Source organism: Hetaerina americana, unplaced genomic scaffold (assembly GCF_022747635.1).
Source record: "Hetaerina americana unplaced genomic scaffold, ioHetAmer1.1.p SCAF_7, whole genome shotgun sequence".
Classification (NCBI taxonomy): Eukaryota; Metazoa; Arthropoda; class Insecta; order Odonata; family Calopterygidae; genus Hetaerina; species Hetaerina americana.
The window spans coordinates 24,097,980-24,125,136 of record NW_027287316.1 but is presented as its reverse complement, the minus strand read 5'-3'; the positions used below and the strand labels follow the sequence as shown (position 1 = coordinate 24,125,136).

General features: G+C 40.4%; 1 protein-coding gene across 1 annotated transcript in view; it reads right to left on the bottom strand.

Annotated features, from left to right (window-relative positions):
- LOC139696425 (semaphorin 5c-like) overlaps positions 1-27,157 on the bottom strand; it is a 343,494-nt gene that overhangs the window by 14,685 nt on the left and 301,652 nt on the right. The window contains exons 4-12 of the mRNA XM_071595187.1: positions 8,394-8,610; positions 6,705-6,903; positions 4,983-5,173; positions 4,578-4,777; positions 3,779-3,963; positions 3,174-3,502; positions 1,772-1,988; positions 912-1,068; positions 127-341 (exon numbers count right to left, since the gene is read on the bottom strand). Of these exons, the coding sequence (XP_071451288.1) occupies positions 127-341; positions 912-1,068; positions 1,772-1,988; positions 3,174-3,502; positions 3,779-3,963; positions 4,578-4,777; positions 4,983-5,173; positions 6,705-6,903; positions 8,394-8,610 (1,910 nt within the window). The remainder of the gene's footprint in view (positions 1-126; positions 342-911; positions 1,069-1,771; positions 1,989-3,173; positions 3,503-3,778; positions 3,964-4,577; positions 4,778-4,982; positions 5,174-6,704; positions 6,904-8,393; positions 8,611-27,157) is intronic.

Genomic DNA, 27,157 nt, shown 5'->3' with positions numbered 1-27,157 from the left:
AATCACTATTTCCCTACTCTAATCGCCATTTCAATGAGAATGACAATATTCACCATATTAACTATTGAGTAACAGAAAATGATTAATCTCTCACAAAACAAAAAAATTGAAAGAAACCTTACTCACCAGGACATGGAGGATTTGATGTACAGTATATTTCTGAGTGGTCACTTCCTACACATACTCTCCCGCCATTTGCTGGAGCAGGGTTTCCGCAGATTCGACGCCTTGTTTTCACAGCAAGTCCACATGACTGAGAGCAGGGAGACCAGGCAGACCATGGTGTCCAGCCCCCATGGCGAACACAACGACCAACTTCAATACTCGGACCTCCAGAACACCTGAGTCATGAGGAAGTTAAAAGAAATCTTCAACAAAAAAATTCTGCTGATGATCACTATCATGATCATCATTCCAATTAAAATTGTGATCAACATTGATGAGAAAAATATGTTAGTAATTTCCTGGTAATGAAAATGTGCCAACCATCTCAACTTCTTTAAGAAGAGTCAAAAGTAATATGGTTGGTAGAAAAGCAACAGTTCGCGCTGGGACTAGAAATTCCAATAATAAATACGAAGAAAATGTTAGGACTACACAGTCAAATTCAATTTCTATTAACATAAAGGGGGATTTTCACTGATTTCTATTCATTGTGAGATTAAATACATTTGAATTTCAATAGTTCTTACGTGGAAACTTCCAAAATAAAATAAATTAAACTCCAAAGTGACTTCATTCATTTTCATAATACATAACATTTTTTCCCGAATATTTTTTTGCCATATTAATTTCACATCTTAAGAATTACCTTTTGACAACTCAAAGAAAGCATAAGGCATACAAAATAAAGGCAATGTCACCGAAGATTGATATCCACATTTTGCATTATCCTAAAATTGCATACTTACGCTTTTCCACCATTCATTGGCTCTGGATTGGTACATGTCCTTTCCCGGCATTGGCATTCTCCAAGGCTATTGGCTCCAGATGAACCAGGCCCCACAGACTCATCTGACACCTGAGAGCAGGGGAACCATGGTGACCAGGTACTCCATCCTCCATCAACTGAAAATCACCCAATTCAAAATTTAAGATTACTGTGAGTTCTTGTAGGCTCATTTTCCAAGGAACCTAAAGAAAACAATGTACTAGAAAGTAAAATATGCAAACCAGGGTTGACTTCATATTCCAAGTTGCAGTTGTAAAGAGGATAGCATATAATTAGGATAGGCCATTTATGACAGAGTAATTTATTGCTGTTCATCCTATGGCTTGTTTTTGATAACATTGGGTAAAATATTTCATTTCACCAATATCATGAAATAGTACACTTTGTACAACTGCTTTCCCAATACCCACATTATCGATGCTTTATAAATCAATGCTATGATATTTTTGCAGGATGTTCTGAGTATGAATCAATTCCATTTTTTGTTATTATTTCCTTCACAATAATTAACTGAGTAACAAAGAGGATTTTTTTACACTGGCAAGGACTAAAGTAATAATCTTACACAGTTCACTGCATGTCGAGACTAGTCTCCTTTTTGATTATTTGAAACCAGCTTGTTCAGAACATTAAATAATGAAGAGGAAGTAATGCCTTTCTCATTTGACAACTTTCAGACACCTTCGGACAAATTCCCGAGTTTTTATCTCTCCTCCAGAAACAATAAAGAAGTCACAGCCCTACTGGACAATCCCTTGGGCTGACAGCACAGTTGGTGAAGGAAGTTCACCATGCTGAGGAAGCATTGACAGTTCTTACCTGGATGTCCAATAATGGGGCAAGTAGTGATGACCTGGCTCCAGTGGGCAGCTTGGGTGTTCCCTTCAGGAGCAGGCGTGCAAGCTTCTCTTGCCTCGTCCCAACCGCAATGGGGATCTGCGGCATCCATGCATATCTGCCTAGTGCTGTATCGGGCACAACGCTGAGCGGGGATGCGCAACACTCCGTGGTTCTCAGTGCCAAGATAAAGGGATTCCTGCAGTTGAAAATGAGTGTTCACATGATCACCACTGACGAATGAATGGATCCCGGGAAGACAGGATACAATTCAGGACTTCATAAAGCTAAAAGCTTAGGTTCATCTTATTGTACCGAAAAGATGTATGATCAACATGCAGACTAGACTAGTAAGTTGGGTCACAAACATGTTTTCCATAGTCCCAACTAATGCCCCTGGAAAGTGGATGATTTTTCATCAATACATGTAGAATTGAAGCTATTCGTGAGTTTAAAAAAGTTTTTCTATTCAAGGTTACATTTTAAATTCTTTAAATTATTATTAAGAAAATGAAACTTTGATTTCATCTAGAGTATAATTGTAGATATGTGACATGGCACTAGAAAAACTAAAAAATGAATCTCATCGAGTACCTGAGAAATCATTATTCCATTTTTTCTAATTCTTTTTTTACTTCTCACTTTTTATATGCACATGTAATACAAAATTTGTATTACACTGGTCACAGGTTTCCTAGCATACCGAGGATGGTTTTGGATGGCTCCTGAAGATTATCATGTATCCTTGCAGATTTCTGCAATGCTTCTGTACAATTTATCACCTTTGGCTTACAATATTGCCTTCTTTTCTTCCTTATCCCTGCGCATCTACTAGTCTCCCTTTCATCATAGTATCCTTAAACACCTTAGTATCTGTGAATATCTCTCAATCAAACTTTTCTTTCTTTCCCATATTTCCTTTACCAATTTCCACTTTTTCTTTCCCTTATTGATGTCTTATATTAAAATAAATAATTTATTAAATGACAATTTAAATGTATAATACTAGGTGCATGTATGAATGAATAATTTACTAGCAATGCTGACAAAAATTCATTGACAAAGATTTCATACCTCACCCTCATCAACTCATTAATAGCCATGAGGAATTTCGCACCCCTGTCTGATTCATAGCACCGAGAACATCTCAAATTAAAAGAATTTTAGAATAAATCTTCCTATGTCCCATTTTCATACTCTGTCTGGTTAAAATAGTCAATTTCATTAAAGGTTAATGGCCAAAAATCGGCCAATATTTAGTAAATACTGCAGCAGCTGTGTAGCAATGAGCTGTTAGAGGGCAAATTAAAATGTCACAATGATCAGTGAAGAGTCTGGATTGTGCCCTGAATTCTCTCATTCCAGGGAATTCTTAACTACTCACCGAATCTGGAAGGTATCGAAGAGCATGGACTCTGAAAGGAGGACCAGACCCAGGTAGCGGGGCATTCCATATCTCAACAACACAAGCCTTGAGTGTGCGTGGCAATATCGACACTTTGATGATCTGTCCCCCCTCAGCAGCAGCAAAGAGGATATGGTTGGTGGTGTGGAGTCGGGTCGGAATGGATAGGGCAGCAATGGCCACAAGGCGCAGAGGAGCCTCAACATGGAGTGGCGATGCTGTGAGGGGCTTCACTGCTGTGTCTAGGAGCTGGTAACGGGATGAGTCCACTTGAAGTAGGTGCGGGTGGACTGGGTTGGGATCTGAACCTAGAAATGAGCGAGAATGCTCTCAGTTAAGGTACTATATATTGCAAATGGAGGTGAATATTCCCTCATTATTCTTTGATGAGAAAGAAAGCTTTACTTTAATAGCTCACAATGCAATATAAGCTTTACAATAGATTATAGTGAGCCTACAGTAACAATGTCTGAATTTACAGAAACTATTGCCTAAAATTCCCAAAGGAAAAACTGTGAATGACAAATAGGTGAGGAAATGAATGGATTTCCAATTGAAAGAGTAGGGTGACAGAAGTAACTCACTGGCATCAGCTTGAACTCCATGTTGTGGTGTCATTCCACCTTCACAGGTGTGGGTGCGAATGTGGGGCGAGTGAGAGGGCTCCCATGCTGAGCCAGGATCAGCTTGGTGCTTGAAGCGACCTCGGAATGCCTCTTCAATGGAGGACACATTGAAAGCACATATGGCAGAGCCAGCGATGCTATTTCTGGAAATATCAAAAGAATTGAATGCACATTAGAAAGACAAATAGATGGAATATTTATGCATCGTAAATACCTGAGACAGTAACTCCTCAAGTTATTTACATCCCACTGAATTTTCATACTTTGCAATTAAGTTGGTATCATTTAGAAATGAAAAAAGTAATGATAGCACATTGCCACTTTCTTTACTGCCCACACTTTCGGCTTACTTTTTTTTACAAGCAGTAGAGGTGTAATAAAAACTCATGTTAAAATTTTGTGGAAATAAGAAAAACTCTTTATTTTCTAACCTCTGCAATTTTTAATGAAACGTGTTGCCAGTAAAATTGGACAAATGATTTATGCAGTCGCATAAATTTCAAACCTAGCTATATCAAATAAATTGGCAATTCTATACAGCTATCTTTTAATAAGATATAAATGACTACTTTCACAAACAAAGTAATTCCCCTCTATTTAACTCATTAACACTTTGTAAAGAAAACTAGAAAATCTCTATGCGTCTTTCTGTAATGAAAAAGAACTCATTTCAAGAGCAGTGTTCCATGAAACAGATGCTCAAAGGTGGCAGTTAAATGACAACATGCAGGTCAGAATGATAAGAGAGATTCCACACCTTGGTGTCGTGAATGTTGCAAAGATGATTCTCTCGGACATAAGATAATCCATGCCTTGGATTTCATCAAAGTAAAACGGATACTCTCCGGGAAGAGAACAGTTGAGGCGAGCTTTCAAGAAAGTTGTCCAATTGTCCCGCAACATCACCTTGCCACCAGTATCTCCCTTGCACACCCGGGCAATCCGGGAATAAATTCTCTGCCAGAGCAAAAAATTATGTATTAGTACAACAAATCCAATACATGCAAGCATCAATCGATTATCTAAGACTCTTCAATACATTTTCAATGGAAATAGTCATGAACAAATAAATTATTTTTTATATTTCTCCTTTACGCAGTACAGTGGTTCATACACATTATTTGAAAACAAATATCAATAGCTCATTGATCAATGAACAAACCTTTCCACAGTTGATGTACTCCACTGCAGACTCTCGGAATAGGAAGTAAACATGTCGCTCTGTTTCAAATGATCCAACAAACTGTGGCTGACTTAGCCACTTGCTGTTATACTGCAGAGTTCGAAGGGGTGGTTGACCGCCTCCAGTCCTGTAGATGGCAGGGTCTGAACCACTGAAGTCCATTGGTGTACCTGTGATACAAGGATGTACATACAATTTAGATACATACTACATTAATTCGTTAAAATATATAAAGGAATATAAATTTTAAAAAATGTACCACAAACAGCTTCCACAACACATCAGTTTATTAATGCAGAGGTAAATCAAATCCTATCCTTTGGAGAACAATTAAGGACATGCATTAATGCTAAACTACTAATCATATATTCATGAACTTACTACACTCCTAAGATTTTTAAAATTCCACCTGCCTATTCTTTATTAAGTATAAGGAACGAAACGAAGTTAAAATTACTGATATATGATCCAAGGGATGAAAGACTATTGCTCTTGTCATGAGTGATAAAAGCAACAAAGATTACAATAAGTTGCTAGTTCTGTTCCAGAATCTGAAAATGTTTGGAACTTTGCTTCTTGCCAGCAATGAAGAAAGAGAGATGGAATTAAGGAGTTAGAAAGGAGAAAAGGGTACTCAGGGTCAATTAATATAGTAAAAGATCGTAGTCAATAATATGGCAGTTTGGACTATGCTTGCTTATTAGGAATAAGGACTTCCTCTTAACAGCTGCTGTGCTAGTAATACTACAGTATTATATTAATATTAATCAAGGTATGTTGCTCAGAAAATCCATCGCATCAACCAACTCATTCATTCATTGCTTGCAACATCAGAACCCTTAATCCTCAACTCGTAATTATATTGAACCACTTCAATTATTTCACAGGTATGAGCTACTCCTAAACACATATAATATCCAGCTTCCGGTATTCCTACTTTAATTTGATATGCAATATTTTATTTTCCATATATGCAATTTTTTGTTTCTCTTGGAACAATAATGAAGATTTGACAGCTCAGAGCTTTATTAGCAGCTCTTCGAGATATGAATGTTTTCCTATTTCTTTCAAAAGATATTCAAAGGAGCAAGTTTCCCTTCAATACCCTTCAATATAAATGTTGCACTTGATCCTCAACAAGTTATTTGAGAACCTGCAGTTTTTATTTTTAAACAGATATTCTGGAATCGTCAAATTTTTAAGGATGTATGGTAACCCTTCACCTGCCTGTAACCCTTCACCCTATTAGGGTAATGTTTCCCAAAACTCGATCAATAAGTCCTTCGAATTAAGTCTTAACTGCAACATAAAATTATCAGATTTGCATATTATGCAATGCAGGCAAGTACACGTAACAAGAGCTGCAAAATTTATTACTGTCAGCAGTCTCTGTATAAGTAAATTTCAAGGACTTGTAGATTGACTCATAGCTTAGAGAAATGGGCTACCATAAGGCATGTAGAATGGTCAATTATGGATCACTATGTCAGACTTCATTGCTATTAATGTGAAACTTTTATTAACGTTGTGTTGTCTTTATTTTTTGAGAAGAAATTCATACCGACTCCCTAGGATCACTGCCTGTGCCTGCCTGTTTCTTTCACACATAATGATTGGAAGCGAATACCCAGCTTGGGTGCTCAGTTTCCTGTTTTTAGGCTCCTCAAACCTCCTTCCCCGTAGGAAGTCACGGGTACTCACCGATGAAGAAGAGTCCCCTGGAGCCGTAGCCCTTGTCGCCGGTGGCGGCCGCCTCCGACTCCCCGGCGCCACCGCCATCGATCCCCAAGCGGGGAGCGACCATGGGCGCCGTCATGATGGCCGTGACGTTGGAGTGTGGGCTGTAGGGGCATTTGGCCGTGCCGTCCACCCACTCCAGAACGTGGCCGACCCTGTCCATCTGGAATTGAGGGTTTCGAGGTGTTCAGTCCCTCGCCTCGAACCGCGTGGAAAAATTTCTCTTTCCTTACGCTTCGAGAAATGACCTACACTTGGGATAACGACTTGCTCCCACTTAGGGGCTGTCCTTCAATTGCTTAAGGATTTTTGGGGGAGCCGAGAGGGGTGGTTCGCACCATCTCATTAAGTTTCCTTATGGAAAAGGAGGGTAGGGAGGTACAGGAGGATTTTTAAGGATAAGTTTATTTTTTAATTATTTCAGAAATTGTTTATGAAGAGAATATTAATTACATCTTCATCACTAAAGAAGACTTAGTGAACAAACACATGAGACTCGTAATAGAAATTGTCAAGCATTTATCGATCTGTTGCAGGTTTTTAGATATTTTTGTTTCGTTTCATGGTATGCACCACATTCTAATACCAAAAAAATAAAGGAAATAATTGTTCCTATTGTACTTTTCCTGAAAAACAAGGATTTGAATTGACCAGGAATCACAACGCTATCGTCGCGACTACAAGTACTTTTTTCTTTTCTTCAGAAAAAGGTGCCTGCTTGATATTAATGATGGAGTCGATAATGACGTGAAAGGGGCGGATCCTAACAAAGGGGAGAAGGGGTAAAAAGAGGGCGAAAATGGTCTTGAGTATTTGAAGGACGGACCCTTATAGTCAGGGTCAGTGTTGTACTACCGTATATAAGAGCATTGCCCGTAAGGCCCATCACACTGCTTGCTAATGCAACCAATACGTTGAAAATTTTCTTTTAACGTTCCACGATTTTAACCATTTTTCCTATTAATTCTTTAGGTTATGGATATGTATCGCATGAATTTCAGATAAATAATACAAATACCAATAATAAATCTAATACAAATACGTTTTTTTCTAAATTTGCTCCAAAGTTGCCGAAGGCGCCAAAGTTCATCCGTTCAAAGAGCCCTGGCACTCGGGGGAATTAAATTCTCATTTTTTATTGCCGTATTTTCCGGATTGCCTAAAAAGAGCGTTATTTTTCCTCAAGGAAGTTCATGAAAAAATAAACTCTGTTCTTTATACGGCCAAAGTCATAATCAGCTTTAGTCTATAAGTAAACTAGCATCCAGTGTTTCAGAGGAGTACATCCTAGTGGATTACATTTTATGTCAAAAATGTTTGCTTCTCATTAAATAAAAGATAGTAAGATGTAAAGTCACGTTTAAGTCTGCATGAGGGAACTTCATCAGTTTTGAAACGTGTCTTACTTCAGCAACGCTACCTCATTTTGCTGGCATGTGTGTCACATCCACGCTCGTTTCTGGCAGGATAAAAGTAATTAATATTTCAAATTAGGTGAAATAATTGAAACGTGACCGCTAAATGAGTCAGCAATGGGTGCTTTGAAAATGTTGGTAGCATTCTAAAGGATTTCATTTCATTCTATGAATGCGCCAGTAACATTAGGGAGCGCCTTCTACGTCTTTTCGTCTCATATGCCAGAAAATACGGTACCTCCCGCCAGGAGCATCGCGGAGAGTAGGCGTTGGTGCCGCAGGCGAAGAGCATCTGCCTCCCCGTGCCACCGGCAACTAAGATTCGCACGAAATTGTGGCAGTCCTCCTCCGCTTGTCCCTTTGCCTGGCACATCACCACCTTCCCAGAGGGCGCCAGCCACGGCGCCACCTCCAGCGGCTTCAGACCGTCCAGGCTGAGCCTCACGAGAGCGTCCCTGGGGAGCAAGAGAAAACAGTTCGTTAAAAAAAAAACAATTTATCTCGTGCAATACATTTAATAATTATAATAGAAAATACCGCGAGGGAAATACTGCGATAAAAAATAAATTAACTTCCAAGGTTATGCAAAAAGCATACATTCACTGTCGACCTCTTTTTTAACAGGTGAGTGGAGCAGAGAGTTAATAGAGCAGAGCGCTGTATTGTTCCTAAACTGATATTTAAAAAAAAGGGGTTATTTTATGGGGTTTTGAGACGTGGACACGGAGAAGGATTAAGAAAATTAGATAACAAGAGAGGAAGGCGAACGAAGAAGAGTTGTACGTGGTAGGGGAAGGGAGGAAGTTGCTAGGCGTAATTCTAAGGAAGCAGGAAATGTAGAAGATATTAAGAGGAAATGGAATGTTGAAGGTCGTTTTATGCAGGAGAATGCGGCTAGGTAAACGGCGAAGATTAAGGAAGAGTATAGGCTTTTATGATATACAGGGTTCGTCCGGAAAATAAGTGTACCGATTTTTTCCCGCCGCTCCAGGCGCGCCCAGCACCGCTCTGACGGGCTGCGATTGGATGGGGGTATGTTGGCAAGCGACGCTGAAAAAGGCAGTCGGCTCTGAGCTGTGGTGTAGTGAGGAGCTCTGTTAACGCGAACCTCCACGCTCGACCCACGTCACGGAACGCGATGCCGAAGTTTTTGGAGCAGCGTTATTCCATCAAATTTGCGGTAAAGCTTGGGAAATCGTCTACCGAAACTGTCGGTATGATTAACCAGGCTTACGGGGAGTCAGCCATGTCCAAAAACATGATCTTTCGGTGGCACAAGATGGTCGCGGAGGGCAGAGAAGAGGTCGACGACGAGTCTTCGAGAGGTTCCCGATGATGCCTTCGCGGGAGCGTTCCAGGAATGGGAACGCCGCTGGAACAAGTGTATCGACTCACAAGGGTCCTATTTTGAGGAATATTAGCTTAAGATATGTAAAAGTGTAATAAATTTTTTTCCTGAGCTCAGTACACTTATTTTCCGGACGAACCCTGTATTGCAAGAAGCGTAAGGGTATGACATAATGTAAGGCATGATACACCTGTATTTATGCAGTTAGGATAGAAGTTCTTCAGAGGACCCCTGAGAGTAAGATTTTCAGTATCTATTCACACCTCTAAAATATAGACTACCAATAATCATATAGTATACCAGATACGTATGGCTCGTTGATGAAATTGAATCGTTGTAAAACCATAATATGATGATAAAATTTATCCACATAAAATAATAGTTATACACTGCATCAGATTGTATTTCATATTTTTTAGTACCTTGTAAGTCACCACTAGTGTGTGTGGCAGGGGGTGAATGCCCACTAGACTAATTTTGACCCGTATACTTTTTCACTCTAACTCGTTCGGGCGTTATTCTTATCCCTTTTCGTTAATGGGAACAATGACATCTTAAATCGATCCTTTCTACACTTAATCTCCCTAATTTCATTGATATCATCACGTCCACCGTGATATGATGGGGCTAATAACATATTTTCAACATCAATACTAAAGAGACATCCTTCCAATTTATGCAAAAGATTTAATCTGTAATTTATCCTTAGCTCCGTGAGCCTTTCCCAGGCTGGCTGCTCTAATATTTTGGATACGCTACTCATTTTTTTCATATTTAAGGCTTACAGATCTAACTCCTCCACGCTACACGCAATCCAATTTGGCAATCAATCCAACTTCATGAGAGTCCCATGTACATGTAATATCAGCATATCTTAAATGAGTCGTAACTAATGAAAGATGACATTTCTCTGTAACCTTTTCGTCAAATTTCCCCAATATTCTTCTAATAAATCCTAATTACAATTATCAACCCGTAAAATGAGTCAAATTTGCCCTTCGACATCAAAATACGACTTCCTAAATCCCTATTCGATGGAGGGAAGAGATCAAATCATCCGTCGCATACGGATATCGGCGTTGCGTGTGAACCCAGTCAGTCACCTTTGAACGGCCACCATGAGACGCTCAGGGAAGACGTCCGAGACAGCATAGTGAAGGCGTTCGTCATCCAAGGACGTCCCGAGCGGGTGTCTATTAATTGACACGCAAACCGCGAGCGAATGGCAAATAACCCGAGAAGATACACACACACACAAACGCGAGGCACACACCCACAATTCTCCGCGGGTTGAAATCAAAAACGTCCTTTCACGTGAGAAGCTCGTCGGTTGCGATCGCCACCGCTACCGCCTTCCCTCTTACTTTCAACCGCGGAGATGAAAGTTAAAACTCCCGCTGAATCTCCCGTCAGAATAAGGCAGACTCCGATTAAATTCAAATTAACCCGGAGGAGTTTGATTGCAGGGGGAAATGACCGACAATCGACGTAATTTTCTTCGTGTGGGATAAGCGGGAAATATGGTGCCGGGTAGGATTTCAATAGACGTAAGTCAAGAAGGAGTGAAACACCTTGTTGGCTTCAGCCTCAATTAATTTAACCGAAAGCGTCAAACTGTCTACAGATTAACTTTCCACGAAAAGGAATATTAGCGATCCCTCCACAGCAGGGATCAGAATATTAACAAAAAAAAACCCACCACCTCCGAGATTCAAATGTGGTCCTTAGCGTAGAAAACCAGCAGGTATGCTATAAACAACCGCACCAATCCCGCAATAGCCGAATAATTTGAAAAAGTAAAGGCTGGGACAAATGGAAATCCGCTCGCGTCACCAACTTATCCTGTCTTTCAAAAGCGAGTTTAAACGGTAGGCCCAATGATGAACTATATAAGGGCTGAAAATAAAATTGAAAAATAATTGGCCCTGAATTTCACTCTATGAAACCATTTTTTTTTTTATGCTCATTTTTTCCTTCAAGGAAAGAGAACGGAAGTCCACTTCTGCCTCCTGTTGATTATGCGACCAGCATTGCACGCGAGCATTTATGGCGACTAAATGCCAAAAGAATTCGATGATAGAATAAAAAAAAAATGCTGTCAGAATGAAAAGCACCACTTCTGTGATTCACAAGTTTTTTATGAAATTTACAACCACAATTAAGTTTCATTTCCAATGCCCGCTAAGAGGACATGGAAGCTACCCGTTGACGAGCTAGCCACTGCTGTTGAGTGTTGACGGAGATACAGCCACACTTTCCCGATCATTGGTAAGAAAACCACCACCAATTCTTTTGAAAGTAACGTCCGACACTTTATTCTTTATTTCATATATAACGCACATATTTTACGAGAAAGGGTCAGCATTACCTTTTGGCATAAGCAGTACCAAGGTGATGTCCGCATTTCCGTCGGTGTATTTTGAGACTGGTTAGATTAAATGTCAAGAAAATGATGTTTGGTGATCAAAGGAATAAAATTGATGTCATTTTGATGTTTACAATAAAGCAGTCACAGTAAGTGAAAAAAAATCCTTCGTACTTATCGGGGTTATCTCATATTGATGGCTAGTCGAAGAAGTTCTAATTCCGACAGAATCTTTTCTTTTAGCGACCATTGTTTCAACAAAAGGCCAATTTTACAGAAACCAATAAGATGGAACTTCACCTCAGTTCGTTTGAATGCGGTCGAAGTATCGTTGAATTTGAGGCGGGCAAAAATAAAAATATTTCTTCGAAATTACTGTTTCCCATTTGATAACAACGATTCACCGGTGAGTTACTGAATGGCGATGAAATCAAATAACGGTTGGTGGTGACCGAGCGGACAGTAGGAACCATCATTTCAGTGATGTAATAAATGGAACCCTGGGCATCCAGTAAGGTCTCCATCCGAAATTCACGCAAACAATTCTTACACGAAAGCATAGCAACTATGAACGGTGACTGCAAGACAAGAGACGACGCATTGCTGAGGCTGTGTTTTGTTCGGCGCAGTGCCATTAACCTCTCTCCCGCCCCAGCGTGTCCCAGTCACCAACGGCCAAGTAAAGGCACGTGAGTATGCGGTAACAGCGCCGACTCCACGGAACTACAAGCGAACGCAACCACTTTGTTTGCCTTCGCCGCGTATCTATTCTCGCTTTTATTAACTATTTACTTTATCATTCGAGGGGATTTCTTCTCTCGCGTCTCAGGCCTGCCTTGTTTGACTGAAAGTCGACGAACGTGCTTCGGGACGAGACGGCACGATATCATAAAAACCATAGGCTAAGCGATAGACAGAAGATTACCGCGAGAGACTACGAACAAGATGGAATAGGCAGAGAGGAAGCTAGGTGTCGCTTCAGGTGTCATTTGCCTGAAGTGGACGCCTCATGGGAACGAAATATTGCCCACCTAATTTACCATTGAAAATTCACATGAATTCCAAGACATCAAAGTTTTATTACGTGCATGCATGACTTTACGGTGGCAGTTGCAGCGTACGAACGACACTGGTAATCGTATGAGCCATGATGAACCCTACTACAACTGAATATCCAGGAAGGAGCAACAAAATATCAGTGAGCCGGGCATATGAATACGACTGCATTCATTTTAACTTGGCACCATTACCTCTTTCTGTTTCAAATTACCTCTTCATGAGATGACACTCGATTCAGTGAAGTTATAGTATATATTATTAATGAATTGTATACATTAATGAACTCATCATAATCATATCCAATTAATTCACAATACCTTAATAATTCTTGCAAGGCTCCCAATAACATGCCGTCTTTTGCCAAGACAATTTATAAATAATAATTAAAATCTAAGTTGGTACATACTTCGTACATTTGGCTCTTTTTTAAATTCATCATAGACACCTTAGATATCGACATATCCTGCTTAAATCCTTTACTTCTCTTCGAGAATAGGTCAAGAGATCAATACAGATTTCATTTAGAAAATTAAAAATACAAATTCAATCTTGATAATAATGTAATATTACTCGTCATGCTGCATATGGACCCATTAGAGGAAATAATATCGCCAAACCATTACAGAGTTCTTACTCAATTGCGTACGATAGAGCTCTTAATTCTATTTGCATCAAAATAATTTGTGAGCAATAGAAAATTGACCTTCACTCGGTACGTCTACTGACGTTTGACATATGTTACTCCCCTACGCTGTGCATTTACAAAGAGGTTTCCATACCTCATTCAACATAGGTGGAGCCTTTTTGAACCTTTGATCTTTTATCGTGTTTCTCTTACGTTTTTCTTGAAATAATATTCCACATAAGAAGGTCTTTAAAACTCTTAAGTCTCAGAACTAATTTCGATTAAACTGTTATTTATACGATGGTACGATGTCTACAGATTTTTACGAAATTACTCCAAGGCAATTCATGTTTTCCGGTGATTAATCATTAACCATTAAATCTACGGGAGGCGGATGTTAATTTCCAAAATCTTACCACATCTCCATCACACACCATGCTGGAAACTAGTATATTGTCAAATAGGATCAAGATCACCTAAACACACCGAACGCATGTCTACTCTTCATAAGTAACATCCCTACTGTGGACGCCTTGAAATTTCTTATCTAATGAGGCAATAAAATTATATTTTCATTTTTTCCTGGGCGTTATGCGCTCCGCATGGTTCTGAACTGAAATATTTAATCGAATGGAGCGTATAACATTTAAAAAATAAGGTTCGTAGGAGTATCAAATAGGTCTTAGCGACTTCAAATTCAAGTGATAAAAAACGAGACTTTTTTATCTCCTTGTCTAGCTCTTAGTATAGAAAATGACATGGTGAGGTAGTTAAATTGAAGGCATAATTAAATTGCAGAGCGATAAATTTCCAGCATTGATTGGTTAAGATTTATACGGTCGACATATCTAAAAATACTTACAGAGAGTCTAATAAAATTAACGACAACACTTTTCTTGTTTGTCAGTACTTTCCCTATTGCTCGAAATAAATCAGTTTAAAATATTCAGAAAATCTTCAATATAGATCATTTTACATGCATACTGTCATCAAAAGAACTGTTCGTCAGTATTATAACTCCATACTAATTATTTATTATTCCATAATAATTATTTATTATTCCATAATAATTATTACTCCATAATAAATATTTTGTGAACTCACTTTCCTTATTTAAAACAGTAAACGCCATTCGGTCAACTTATATGATGCACAAGAAAAAAAGAGTGCGTTTACGTTTTTTTTTCATTCATTTTCGAAGGACAGCGAAATAAAACTGGAATTTTATGCAGAGCGCAATTAAGTAAGGGCCGGAATACTGATGAAATATAAGCGCTTATTTGCCGACTATCAAACCTCTGATTACACTTAGGGTGATAGTAGGCATATTAGGCGAGTGATTTAAAGGAGTAGCACTTTTACCTATTAATGGTATCTGTCCAATAAACTAGCTTAATAAGTATGCTAAGTCACAGTGAAACTCAACTCCAAACGCAAGCGTATGATTGAGCAATGTTTCCGAACGCGAGCCTCAAGAAGAAAAAGGGAGAGTGACGAGTGGCCCATACCCGCACCTCTTCCATCGCTTCCCCATCCCCAGCACAGACCGACCGAAAAAGAAACCTTTGGATTTTATACACCTATTCCTATACCTATAATTATGGAAAACGTCCTAAGACTTTGATTAGCGAGGGAACGAATCCTCTCGTGTATTCTTTTTTCTCTTCTTCTCTCCCTCCTTCCATCCTCCTGTCGGCGACAAAACGTCGTAGTGGCCTCCCTCACTCACTCTTCCCCCACAAAACGGTGAAAACAAAAGACGATCTCGGGGCGGGGTCCCCCGGTGGAGGGCGTGACTCTTGTCCCATTCCCTTTTCCTTCCTCAGGCACACACTGTCGACCCCTCCCTGCCCCATCCACGACTCCCCCTCCCCCCAACGCAAGAGAACAACGGCACCCCCTCCTAGCACCAAAAGGGACGGAACTAATTCCTCCTAGCACTCATTCCCTCCCTCCCTCCGTCTCTCTACAGATCCCAGGACCCTCCAACAGACCTGCGACGCTTTAGAATTCACTTTTGTTTATGTTTTCCTTTTTCCACCCACGAGTCCATGCACTACCGATTGCTCGAATGCGTCGGGTCAAGATGAAAATCGTCACTCCTCTTCCTTGCCCTAAAGCATTATACGTACAACTTCTCTTGTCTTCTGCTAGGATGCTAAAATAACCCAAAACTCACAGTAATTAACCCTTAAGTTCAGGTTCACAAAATAACTCAACCTCCTAATAACCCTTATCCCAACGGCTCGTTAAATTTGACATTTTAGCAGAGTGGAGTGGCAGATCTTTCCCTGTGTAACCGAAGAAAAAAGGCCTTCTCTAGGAAATTGAGTAGGTTCAACGCAGGGTGGTCCGATTCGTTGAAGAATGTTACGACAAAACGAAAAGCGTCTCAGAAATGCTTTCAGAGCTGGGTTGGGATTATTAGAACAAAAGCGATTTAACGATAGGTTGTACTCATTAAATAAATTCAGAGCCGCTTGTTTCAGCACGGAGGTCTCGTCAATTATTCGTATTCCAAAATACATTGGTTGTTTGTATCATGAATATAAAATTTGAGAAATAGACGCCAGAACTAGCAGACTCGAAGAATCATTCTTCCAACGGAAAATACGGGAAACTTTAGGCTTAGAGTTAACAAAAATTCCAATTGCCACCCGTGAAGTCTTGGGAATATATAGTCATACTTATATGCATGCAATTTACAATTATCTTGCATATTTTTTTGGCTAATCCCTTCCCGTATCGCCGAGTAGGGCTGAAATTATTCAAAGTGGTGCATGTTAAAACAACCTAACCCTTATTGGTGTATTTCCAAGCTCCCCTCTTCCACTAGACCCTCTCGGCGGGGGTGATGCCTCACGCAGTCAGCTGCCAACGGCAGTTTGCCTCATTTTTGTAGTAACTGCTCCCCGTCACATTATGGTGCTTGCACCCCCTGCCACACAACTTTTTGGTGGATTGGTATCATTTTTGCAATGTACATAGATGGGTAGATATGCACGGATTGTAGCACCAACGGATTCGCGGACTGTTTCTTTCCTCGTACGATTCGCGACCTAACCCAAAACAAAGCAAAACAACGAAAAAACAGGGCTGATGAACTTAACCAAGAGCCAATAACCTCGAAAACTTATCCTTTCGGTTACTGAAGGCCTAATGCCCCCTGCTTCCTGGGCGACTTTTGGCTTCCTGGGCGGATTGCAGGGTACGGCGTAGGTAAATTAAGAAATAAATATATTACTATCATTGATAGAAGTCAAGGTAAGATATATGATGGAACCAGAAACTAATCACCGTAGCTACAATAGCAACAACTGGATAAGCCTTGGCAATTTTCGTTGTCAACTGCTACACATTTCACGCGCAACAAACAATTGAAACTCACTTTGGTCCTGGAACACTGGGCATAGGAGTACAAGAGACGGTATCGCATCTTCAAGAGCGTCGAGAAAAGGCGAAGTCCACGCCACACCGCCTTGGACGCCTCAGACCCTCCTCCACACACACATACACAAACACCTTACTCCAGAGCCAACCTCGCCCCTCGCGCCAACTCCCGCTATATCTTCCGAAGCCTACGCCTATTATAACACGTGCCTCGCCTATGAGCAGACAGGGAGGAGGAAGATGGAGATGGGAGGGCCACGGACAAGGGAAACGCCCCGGAGGGACGCAGATGCCCGCTCGAACACGTGGATCGCGCGCACCAAGGTGTGCACCGGATGCTTCGACGCGCGTTTATTGTCGGTTGCGGTGGGAGGGTTTATCAATTAGGTTTTTCTATCCGCTTCCCGACTTCTCCTCCTGCTACCTCTGAGATTTGACATGGGAGGCACATCTCTCCTCACACTCGAAATCTGGGAATCAATGTATCGGTTGAGCTCTATCCCCACCGACCGAACCTACTTCTGGGTTGATTACTATAGTTCTTTATAATTACAGCTATAGAGTCCTGGAAGGTTACTAAAGCAAGGTTAATACAATAAAAGAACAGCAAGACGCGTGTTTGAAACTGGTATGAGAAAGATTAGTAATAACAGTATTTAAAGCATTCTCAATGAGGAATCAATCAATAGGCCTAATTTCATGAAAGCAAAGAGAAATAAATGAAATTGCGAATACGTTAATAGTTATTTAAAGATAGGATGTGAATGAAAAGAGAAAGCCAATTAACATCGAGAATAACAATGATTCGACAACAACATAAGCCAGGTAGAATCGTTTTACGAATTCCTTAAAGTTTAAAACAATAGCATTCGAACTTCCTAGAATCGTGCATTGTTCCCAGGTTTTCAGAAATTTTTTTCTGGTGACTTCGGCCAAACTATGAGCTACGATGCTACAGTGTAGTGGAAACAGTAGGCAATATAAATCTATTCTGTGAAAACGAAAATCCTTATTAGTCACTTCCCTTTCATTATTATCAAATTCCACAAACTATCGGCCTTAACTATTCATTAAAATATATAACGTTCACTATAGAATATTTTTATCATTAGGTATTTCGTGAAATAGCGCCCATTATTGACACCTGTCAACAACATGACAGATCAGTAGATACGTGCCAATGATCTGCTTCCTGAGTCAAAGGTCATCAGGGCGAACTTGGAAAACAATGGTCGCCTTTCCAGTCAAAGTGGAAATTCTACAATAGACACCCTAATACGTCCATATCTTATCTTGAAAACTGCCACGAGGGCATGTGGTAAGGGTCTGGTGTTCAATAACTGGCATGGACGATAACGACCGAATCTACTGCAGAGCAGACTAAATTTTTGAAGCGTGTCATAAGAAAACCTTTAGTAATACGATGAAAACAAAATTAAAAAATCAACACCTAATTTTAACTTTTGATGAACACTTAAGTAAATGTAAAACTTTAAAAATTTTACTTCATTAAAATAGGCGTAAATGAATCTTCCTCTTTCAAGTCTGTCCATGGTTTGATTTTATAAATCAACGGAATAAATCAACGCAAATCATATTCAGGCAACTTTCGCTTCTAATCGATCACATGAGGGGGTTCGTCCTGTCCTGTCCTGTGCCATGGTCACCCGGAATCAGGCAGATGAGATGGAATGATGACCGATCGTGAATCTTTCCGTATTATGAAAATTCTTATTGGATCGAAAGAAGGATCGTGTATCGTACGTACTGAATGTAAATATTCGAGTTTTAATTCCTGATCCCTCATGCAAAATAAGTAGTTTAGCTGAAATATGTGGATTCGGAATCATCTTGGAGGCTACATTCTTCTCGTGCCTTACATCTTATATTAATGAATAAAATCTTCAAACTTCAGAATAATTATTCGAAAAATTACAACACGATTATTACCATTATTCTTAGTAGGTTTAGGTTAAAGGTTTTCAGAATATTTCTAGATTTTTTCAGCTCTTTTAAAACAATATTTGTCACTATCTTATTCCTGACTAAGCAGAAGGGGTGATCATTACGCTTTCGTTGACCTCATCCCAGGGTAAAATTGCATTCGATAATGTTTACTTTTGTGACAATGCTACCAGGAATTACACTTCACACTCACTGGAGGATGTTCAGAATAAATCAGTTCCACGGATGCACAGAATAACTTCACCAGGAGATGGAACATGACTTTCGCGTGAAACTGATCCTCGCATTAAGATACGTGCGAATGATATATGCAGGAGATCTGATTCCGGATTATTAATGGACCTTGAATTTCGAAACTCCCCTTCCGTTAATTTAATGCAGAGAATTGTTTTTCACTCCTGGTAACTGAAAGCCAAAGCCAACAAAAATCTCCTCAGACGGTTGCAGCTGGCGATGGATGTTGTCACAGTGTTGGAGAGAACACTGGATAAACTGGGTCACCACAAACATGGAAAATGCTTCATCGCATACTAAGTTGATTTCCATCACATCAGAGCATCAGAGCTCTGAGTGGTACCTACTTTCTAATTTGCAAAACAATCACTATATCACATGATCTAACGGCTTACTCCACAAATCCGTCAATCCTATACAAAAATGTTGGGTCATACCTCATCAAATTAAGAAATCAGCGTTGAGCCAGTCATTCAAACTGGCAATATTATCTGAGGCTACCCACAAGTAAACATTTTTTCTCCTGGAAAAATGATACGTCACTAATTGTACGTAATTTATTAAAAAATTAATTTATTTTGAACTATTTAAGTTGTTGCTAACAATTGTAATCAACTGAAAATATTTTCAATTATTCTTTCAGTGAAGCATCATAAGGTCCCACACTTATCACAACGTGACGAAGCGTTGACTCCCTGAAAAGGAGTCTTAACCCAATGAAAGGATTTCGGTGGAATGTTTTTCTCTAAAATTTAATATGAGATAAAAATAGATAATTAAAATTGATGTTTGCTCTGCTCCCATTATATTTCATCACAGATTAGAATAACTGACTTATGTCAAAATAATTTTCACATTGCACTACTGGGTCTCTATGAGAAAGAGTGCATGAAATACATGTATAATCATGTTAAATCAGCGGGTGCATATTGTTTCCGAAATTTAGAAGGATAATAATGGTGAAAGAGACCTTTTTAACCTAATGACGGTCGATGCAAAGGAATAGCAATATTTTCAGCGTGGCGCCTATAAGTGAATGATGATACGTTTTCTTCATTATTGAGGTAATGTCCTCTGGTGGTTCTCATTTTCTCCCAGTTCTACTAGAGAGAACGTCAATTCTGAGGCATCGAACGTTGGAACGGTTCCAAATCGTGATTTTCCCGCAACTTCACCACCTCTCCGGGGCCTTCACAGTCATTCTTCGCACGACGGGAAGAAGCTGCATGTAGAAAGGAAGATAACTCTCTCTCTATCTCTCACTCCCATAGAAGGAAGCAATCGAAACTATGTCGAACTGCTTTCCTGCTTCGCCGACCCTATTTGCGTTGATGCATACATGCAGTAAGGAAGCCTCTACCTACGCCAAGCTTTCCGAATGAAAGATACGTTTCCATGAAGACTTCAAAAGATCAAGAAGGATATTAATTCTGGATTGTCCACTCAGGTTACCAAAGCTTAGTTGTCAAAGAGTACTTAAGATTCAGAAGGAGCCCGAGAGATCAATGAGAAATCACATAAAAATTAACGGTTATTAACCTGTTTTATTTCATATGCATCGATATGTTGGATATTTATGAGAACTGTCACAAAAAATATTAATATGTGAAGTTCACAAAATTTCAAAAAAAGATTGGGAATAAACGACAAATCTCTGCAGCCACCTAATACCATCTTTGATTATTACGGTATGCAAACCAGTACAGAAATTATGAAAACCAGAGCACACCAATCAATGCAAATAGCTTTAGTAAGTCAAATCCATAACGATAAATAATTTCAAAATGTAATAGAGAAATTTCATTGAAATAATCCTCAACAGAACGCACCGTTTCAGCCAATCCCACGCGTGCCAAATATCTCGCAACTTATTTACATACCTAATCCGTGGTTTTTTTTGTAAATTAAATATTTTAGGCTTACGGGAGACCCTTTTGATTTTCCAGCTATTAAAAGGAAACGAATACTTCCAGCTACGTCTAATTGCATTAAATTAAAATGGAGAAAAAAAAGGTTCTCGTTCAAAGTACTTCCAATTCCATCACTTCAGTCTCTAATTCCAAACATTCCCATGATGTTAGGCTCCTTTCTCAAGTGATCTCCCTCATATTTATCCCATTATCCCTTCCGCCACGCCCTTCAAAAGATGAGGCATACGAAGGCTGATCGTTTAATTCGCGGAACGACACTTTTTCAATACCGCGTGAGCTTGGGATTCCGACCACCAGGGACACTTCCAAGACCCTTATCGGATTGCCATGCATGGTAGTTGTCCATTATTACTTGACTAAGGCCCGCAGCATCCGTTGTCACTTCAGTGTGCAAATTGTCCTTTCTATTTCTTGTTTCGTGGATGACTCACAGTAAGAGCAGCGATACGCCGTCCATTACTATGCCAGGCGCGGTTTAAAACACTTAAAACAAGAAATGGATGTAGCTCTTCACGGTCAAAAAAAGATTAAGAGGAAGCGTAAAGGGTTAAATGAAGTGCTCCTAAAGATTTTAGATCTGCTCAGCATCAGAAGTAACAGTGTCATAGCCAAAAGGGTCCTCAAAATCCTTTTCAAAAAGAAGTCATTAAAAAAATAGAAGTCGCAGATGATTCATTTGATCGAAATTAAGTTCATCCCGCAAATTAAATGATCAGCCACCCCATCGTTCGACTATTCGATAAACATTAATATATTCAATATCATATGTACAAATGACTCGTTCCGTCCTGCTCCAAAATTTTCTCAATATTCCAATGGCCATGCGTAAAAAAATTAAAAAATCGGACGTGTTTACATTATTTAAGCGACAATTTTATGCCACATATGTGCATATCCTATATGCATGAGCACACGAGAAAACGTGTGAAATGGCCTGACCACGTGTGAACACCATAAAGTAACCCACTTAGGTCCAAGTAACCGCTAACATGTACTCTGGTGAAATAAGCGATTTTTAACACCCTTGCATTTACAACCCACATGAACAGTGCTTGAGTTACCAAATCTTGGACGGGTCGGCTCGGGTTAGGGCGGGGGAGGGAGGGGGGGGAGGAAAAATGATAAAGAGGAATTTAAAGTACTGCTGTCGAATAAATCCATGAGGGTGGGAGGTCGTAATGTTCACGAGGCGGCAATCATACACGCCGGCCGAAAGACTCGCGGTTGCGCCAGAGCGACGTTATTATGGAGCTCTCTTATCGAGCGGATATTTTCGAGTTGCGCTGCGGGCCTCCCGAAATTTTACCCCTCTTTTCCACCCCCACCCCCCTCCTCCTTCCCTGCCACTCGCTCTCAAGTGCCATCTTTATCTCGCAGTTTGCGGCCCTTTCCGAAAACAAATGAATGCTCCGACTGCGGCGGGGCGGGTCTCTCTTTCTCCCCCCCTCTCCCCCCCCCCCTTGATCGACGTCCATCGCTCCTCCACCAGACACGGTGAGAGGAGAGTGATGGACGCCGCGAATTTCCCTTGCGCGAAGGGGAATCGAAATGAGAAATCGGGATCGCCATTTCCGTGGCGGTTTTCCCGACCGTGCACTTTTATTTGGAGTGCCCACGAATCCATTCCCCTGCGACTCTCCCAGAAGAATGGATTCGTGTTCTCAAGAACGATACTTGCTTTTATTCACAACCAAGATCAAGTCTGGACCAATTAAATGATAAACTCGAGCACAAACAAGTGTTGCATTCGGTTAGAAACCTATGAGTCTAGTGGGTTTCTACAGGTACCAGAAAATGTCCTTGTACGGCGCGGAAAGATGATAGTTGAAGCAATACGAAAGGCGTGGATTTAGAGGGTTTGTAATGTGGGTGTGGAGAAGGATGAAAAAAAAGTGAAGTGGACGGAAAGGAAAACAAACGAGAAAGTGGTGGGCATGGTGGGGGAGGAGAGAAGATTGTTGGGAGAAATCTAAAGGACGCAGTAAATATGGAACTGAGAGCATATTAATTGGCGATGGGATGTTGAAATCTGTGATGGAGGGGAGGCAAACGAGGAAGGGGGAGGTAGAATAAACGGTAGAATACCAATAATGAACAATTTTCTACGAGCATCATGCTTCTCATTCTTGTCCATCAAGGGCACTGCAGTCAAATACTTTTTTCAAATTTTTCTTTACTCGCCCACATTAAAAAGACCAAGCAGCATCCTATTACAGGTATTCCTATATGAACGTATTTAGGATTTCTCAGGAACTTAAAGCAGTTGGTTCTTTAAATAGAATATATTAAAGGAGCATATGATAATACTGAAATGGCGCTCCTAAATGAATAAGGTTTGGTAACCTAGTGAGAAGTCTTGCTGAAATGGTGCTCAGTCAGCCTTCGGACACCAGTTTTAATCTAAGGTTTGTGATTTTCAGGGTCCCAGGACTTTAAGTGAAACCGCAGACGGCACTGGGAAAAAAAATATGCCCCTACTCTGAATACACGAATTTCACATATCTTAGGCCTTTAAGCATGAGATGACTTCCCTCCTCACCTACAAAAACCAGCCGACTGACTGATCATTGTGATGTGGTAATGTGATTTAAAACACTTCAATTAGCACTCTTTACGGCCGCAGTTATAGCTAATTCCACTAGTTTTTACGGGTTAGATCTGGACAGTACGAATATGGTCTCAGCATATTTACAGAAATAGGTACCACATGGATTTTTGAAAGAGTAGTAAAAATGAAATCTTCCAAACATAATTCTGTCTTTTTTAATGATCGTTAAAACATCAACGGACCGTTAGATTCCCATATTTCATTTTCTGTCGACGTGTCGACCGAAGAATAAAAGTTAAGCAACCAATACGAACTAGGAAGCGTTAACGGGAATTTTCGCCGTAAATTTCCTCTTTTCTGTTAAGCCTTAAAAACTAAAAATGACTAATGTCACTTGGTGAATAACCTTGACAGCTCTGTCAAGACGGGTGGAAGCAGTTTTCACCGAGTCTCCAGTTTTATCATAGGATGTAGCAGTTGATGATGGTACCAAAAGACGCCGTTCCTACTGCTCCAGCAACCCTTATATCAACACTTGCAGGTGCTAGATATTTACCTTTTGCAATCTACGGAGGCACCACACGCTTTTTGTTTTGAGCGCTTGGAAATTCTTGGGTGAAGTGGTTCTTACCCCTTCCATTCCCCGCCTTTGAGTACTCCCATGCCTTTTGGAAGACTTCTGAATGAGTATGATTCATAAACACAAGTGTCTTTGATGTTCATTCCGAGAATCATAGTAGGGTAGTACTGAGTTTATTTAAGTATTTATGCAAAACTCTATTTTTGTTGTGCTGTCAAGAAATATTCACGTGCTTGCATAGACCAAAAAACTCACATTCCTCCTCAAATGCCACAATATTCCATCTAGGCCAAAAGAGTTCATCGCTCAAAAGCGTTCCAGTTAGCGGAGAAAACGTCTTCCACAACCCTACACTTCACACAATCTCCGTCAGTCAACTGCCGCGTCCGAATTAATATATATATATATATATATATATATATATATATATATATATATATATATATATATATATATATATATATATTATATATATGTGTGTGTGTGTATATATATATATATATATATATATATATATATATGTAACACCACAGACGATGAGTTCGCAATGAGTCTGACGGAACGAAAGGTGTTTCCTTGTGCGGGCGAGCAAACAAAATGAAAAACGCCTGGCGTCGGTTGGAGATCGCTTTCGCCGCCCGCGGTCCAAACAACCTAGGGGAGGGCGAGGTGATCGCCAACAGAGACGAATCGGGAGGCTGGAGGGAGGGAGGGACGCGGGAGGAAGGCACCGTCTCCAGGGGGAGGAGGGAGGTGGGGCCGGCGGCGGGGAGACGGAGGCAATGGCTTTCATGTGCATACGTACGTTCTAGCTGCGGGTGTCCTACATAAAAGTGATATAAAAGGACTCTCAAATGTTCGACGCCCTGGCCAAATTTTCAACTGAATACGAAAGTATTACGAAAAGTCATACACTAACAGGATCCCGTCATGGAGCGGAGAGATTTATTAATGACTGATTTTTATTATTTTTACGTAATTACTACATGTGCCCACTATGACGCTCCTTTATCTACGTACACATCTGAATTGCTCATAATTTAATGCTTCATTCAATTTTGTAAAAAAATTGCCCAATGCACCAATGATAAGATTTTTTAAATTAGCACTGTCATACTCTCTTGTGAATTGAATCATCTGTATTCGTCAGTTTTTATTTCTTGTATCATATTTAAATATTAATGGCTTATACTGATTTTACTACTCTCTATGATCAATGTATTTTTCGCACAAGTGGTTTCTAACGAAGGCAGGAAAGCATGTGGCAATTCTTAGACTCCCTCACAGTTTCTATATCGCTATCCCCTGCGGATCATCACTCAGCCGTATCGTGAATTGTATATTATTTACACACTATAAAATGCGGTCACAAAATAGCGAAATGTCATTAAAGATATCTTACAGAGATACTGAAAGGTGATCGTACGCTAAAAGAAGTGACGCAAGGGAGAATGTCAGACAAGTGGGGAAGGGGTTACAAAAGAATATACTTTTGACAGCATTGGGAAGGAAAGGGAATATCACGACTTAAAGTAGGCAGTGGTAGAAGAACCGATTTTCTATTTGCTCAGAATTCTGTTTCGCGGGGACAAAATTTCAGCACTGTAGGGGATAAAAAAACTATTGAATATTATACTAAAGAATAAAACATTAAAATGAATTCTAAATAAAAAACGTGACCTACACGAAAATTGGGAGAGGAGTAGATAAAAGATCAATAAAAGACGCGAACCATTATACAGGGTTCGTCCGGAAAATAAGTGTACTGAGCTCAGGAAAAAAAAATTTATTACACTTTTACATATCTTAAGCTAATATTCCTCAAAATAGGATCCTTGTGAGTCGATACACTTGTTCCAGCGGCGTTCCCATTCCTGGAACGCTCCCGCGAAGGCATGATCGGGAACCTCTCGAAGACACGTCGTCAAGGCCTCTTTGACGGCGTCCAAAGTCCCGTATCGTGTTCCTTTCAAACTCCTCTTTATCTTCGGGAACAGAAAGAAGTCCGGTGGTGCCAAGTCCGGGCTGTAGGGCGGGTGCGGCAGCGTTGCCACGCCGTGCTTGGCCAAGAAGTCCGACACGACAAGCGCGGTGTGAGACGGCGCATTGTCGTGATGCAGCCGCCAGATGTTTTTGATCGCTGGCCGGACGCGGGCGACTCGTTTTCGAAGCCTGTCGAGCATTACACTGCTCTGCTATCATCCGAACACTAAGACGACGATCAGAGTTCAGTACATCGCGAACTTTCCGCACATTTTCGTCGGTGAGTGTCGTTGATGGGCGTCCAGGCCGTGGTTCGTCGTCGACCTCTTCTCTGCCCTCCACGAACATCTTGTGCCACCGAAAGATCGTGTTTCTGGACATGGCTGACTCCCCGTAAGCCTGGTTAATCATACCGACAGTTTCGGTAGACGATTTCCCAAGCTTTACCGCAAATTTGATGGAATAACGCTGCTCCAAAAACTTCGGCATCGCGTTCCGTGACGTGGGTCGAGCGTGGAGGTTCGCGTTAACAGAGCTCCTCACTACACCACAGCTCAGAGCCGACTGCCTTTTTCAGCGTCGCTTGCCAACATACCCCCCTCCAATCGCAGCCCGTCAGAGCGGTGCTGGGCGCGCCTGGAGCGGCGGGAAAATATCAGTACACTTATTTTCCGGACGAACCCTGTACATGTAAAAATCGTCACGCTTGAATATGATAACCAGACGAATTTGGTGATAGAATGCTTTTACAATTTTTCAAACAGTATGGCTACTCTCTCCTACGATTTTTCTACAACATTGATCAGTGAATAAGCTTAGTTTTTCGCAATACTTGTGGTAAACATTAATTGCAATATCATTTTAAATTACTTACTCCTCTTGAATTGCTCCAGGGAAACTATACATTAATAACTTCAAAATGTAATTATATAAGTTGAAGGGACTCATCGCAATTGAAAATGTTAGCAATGTTC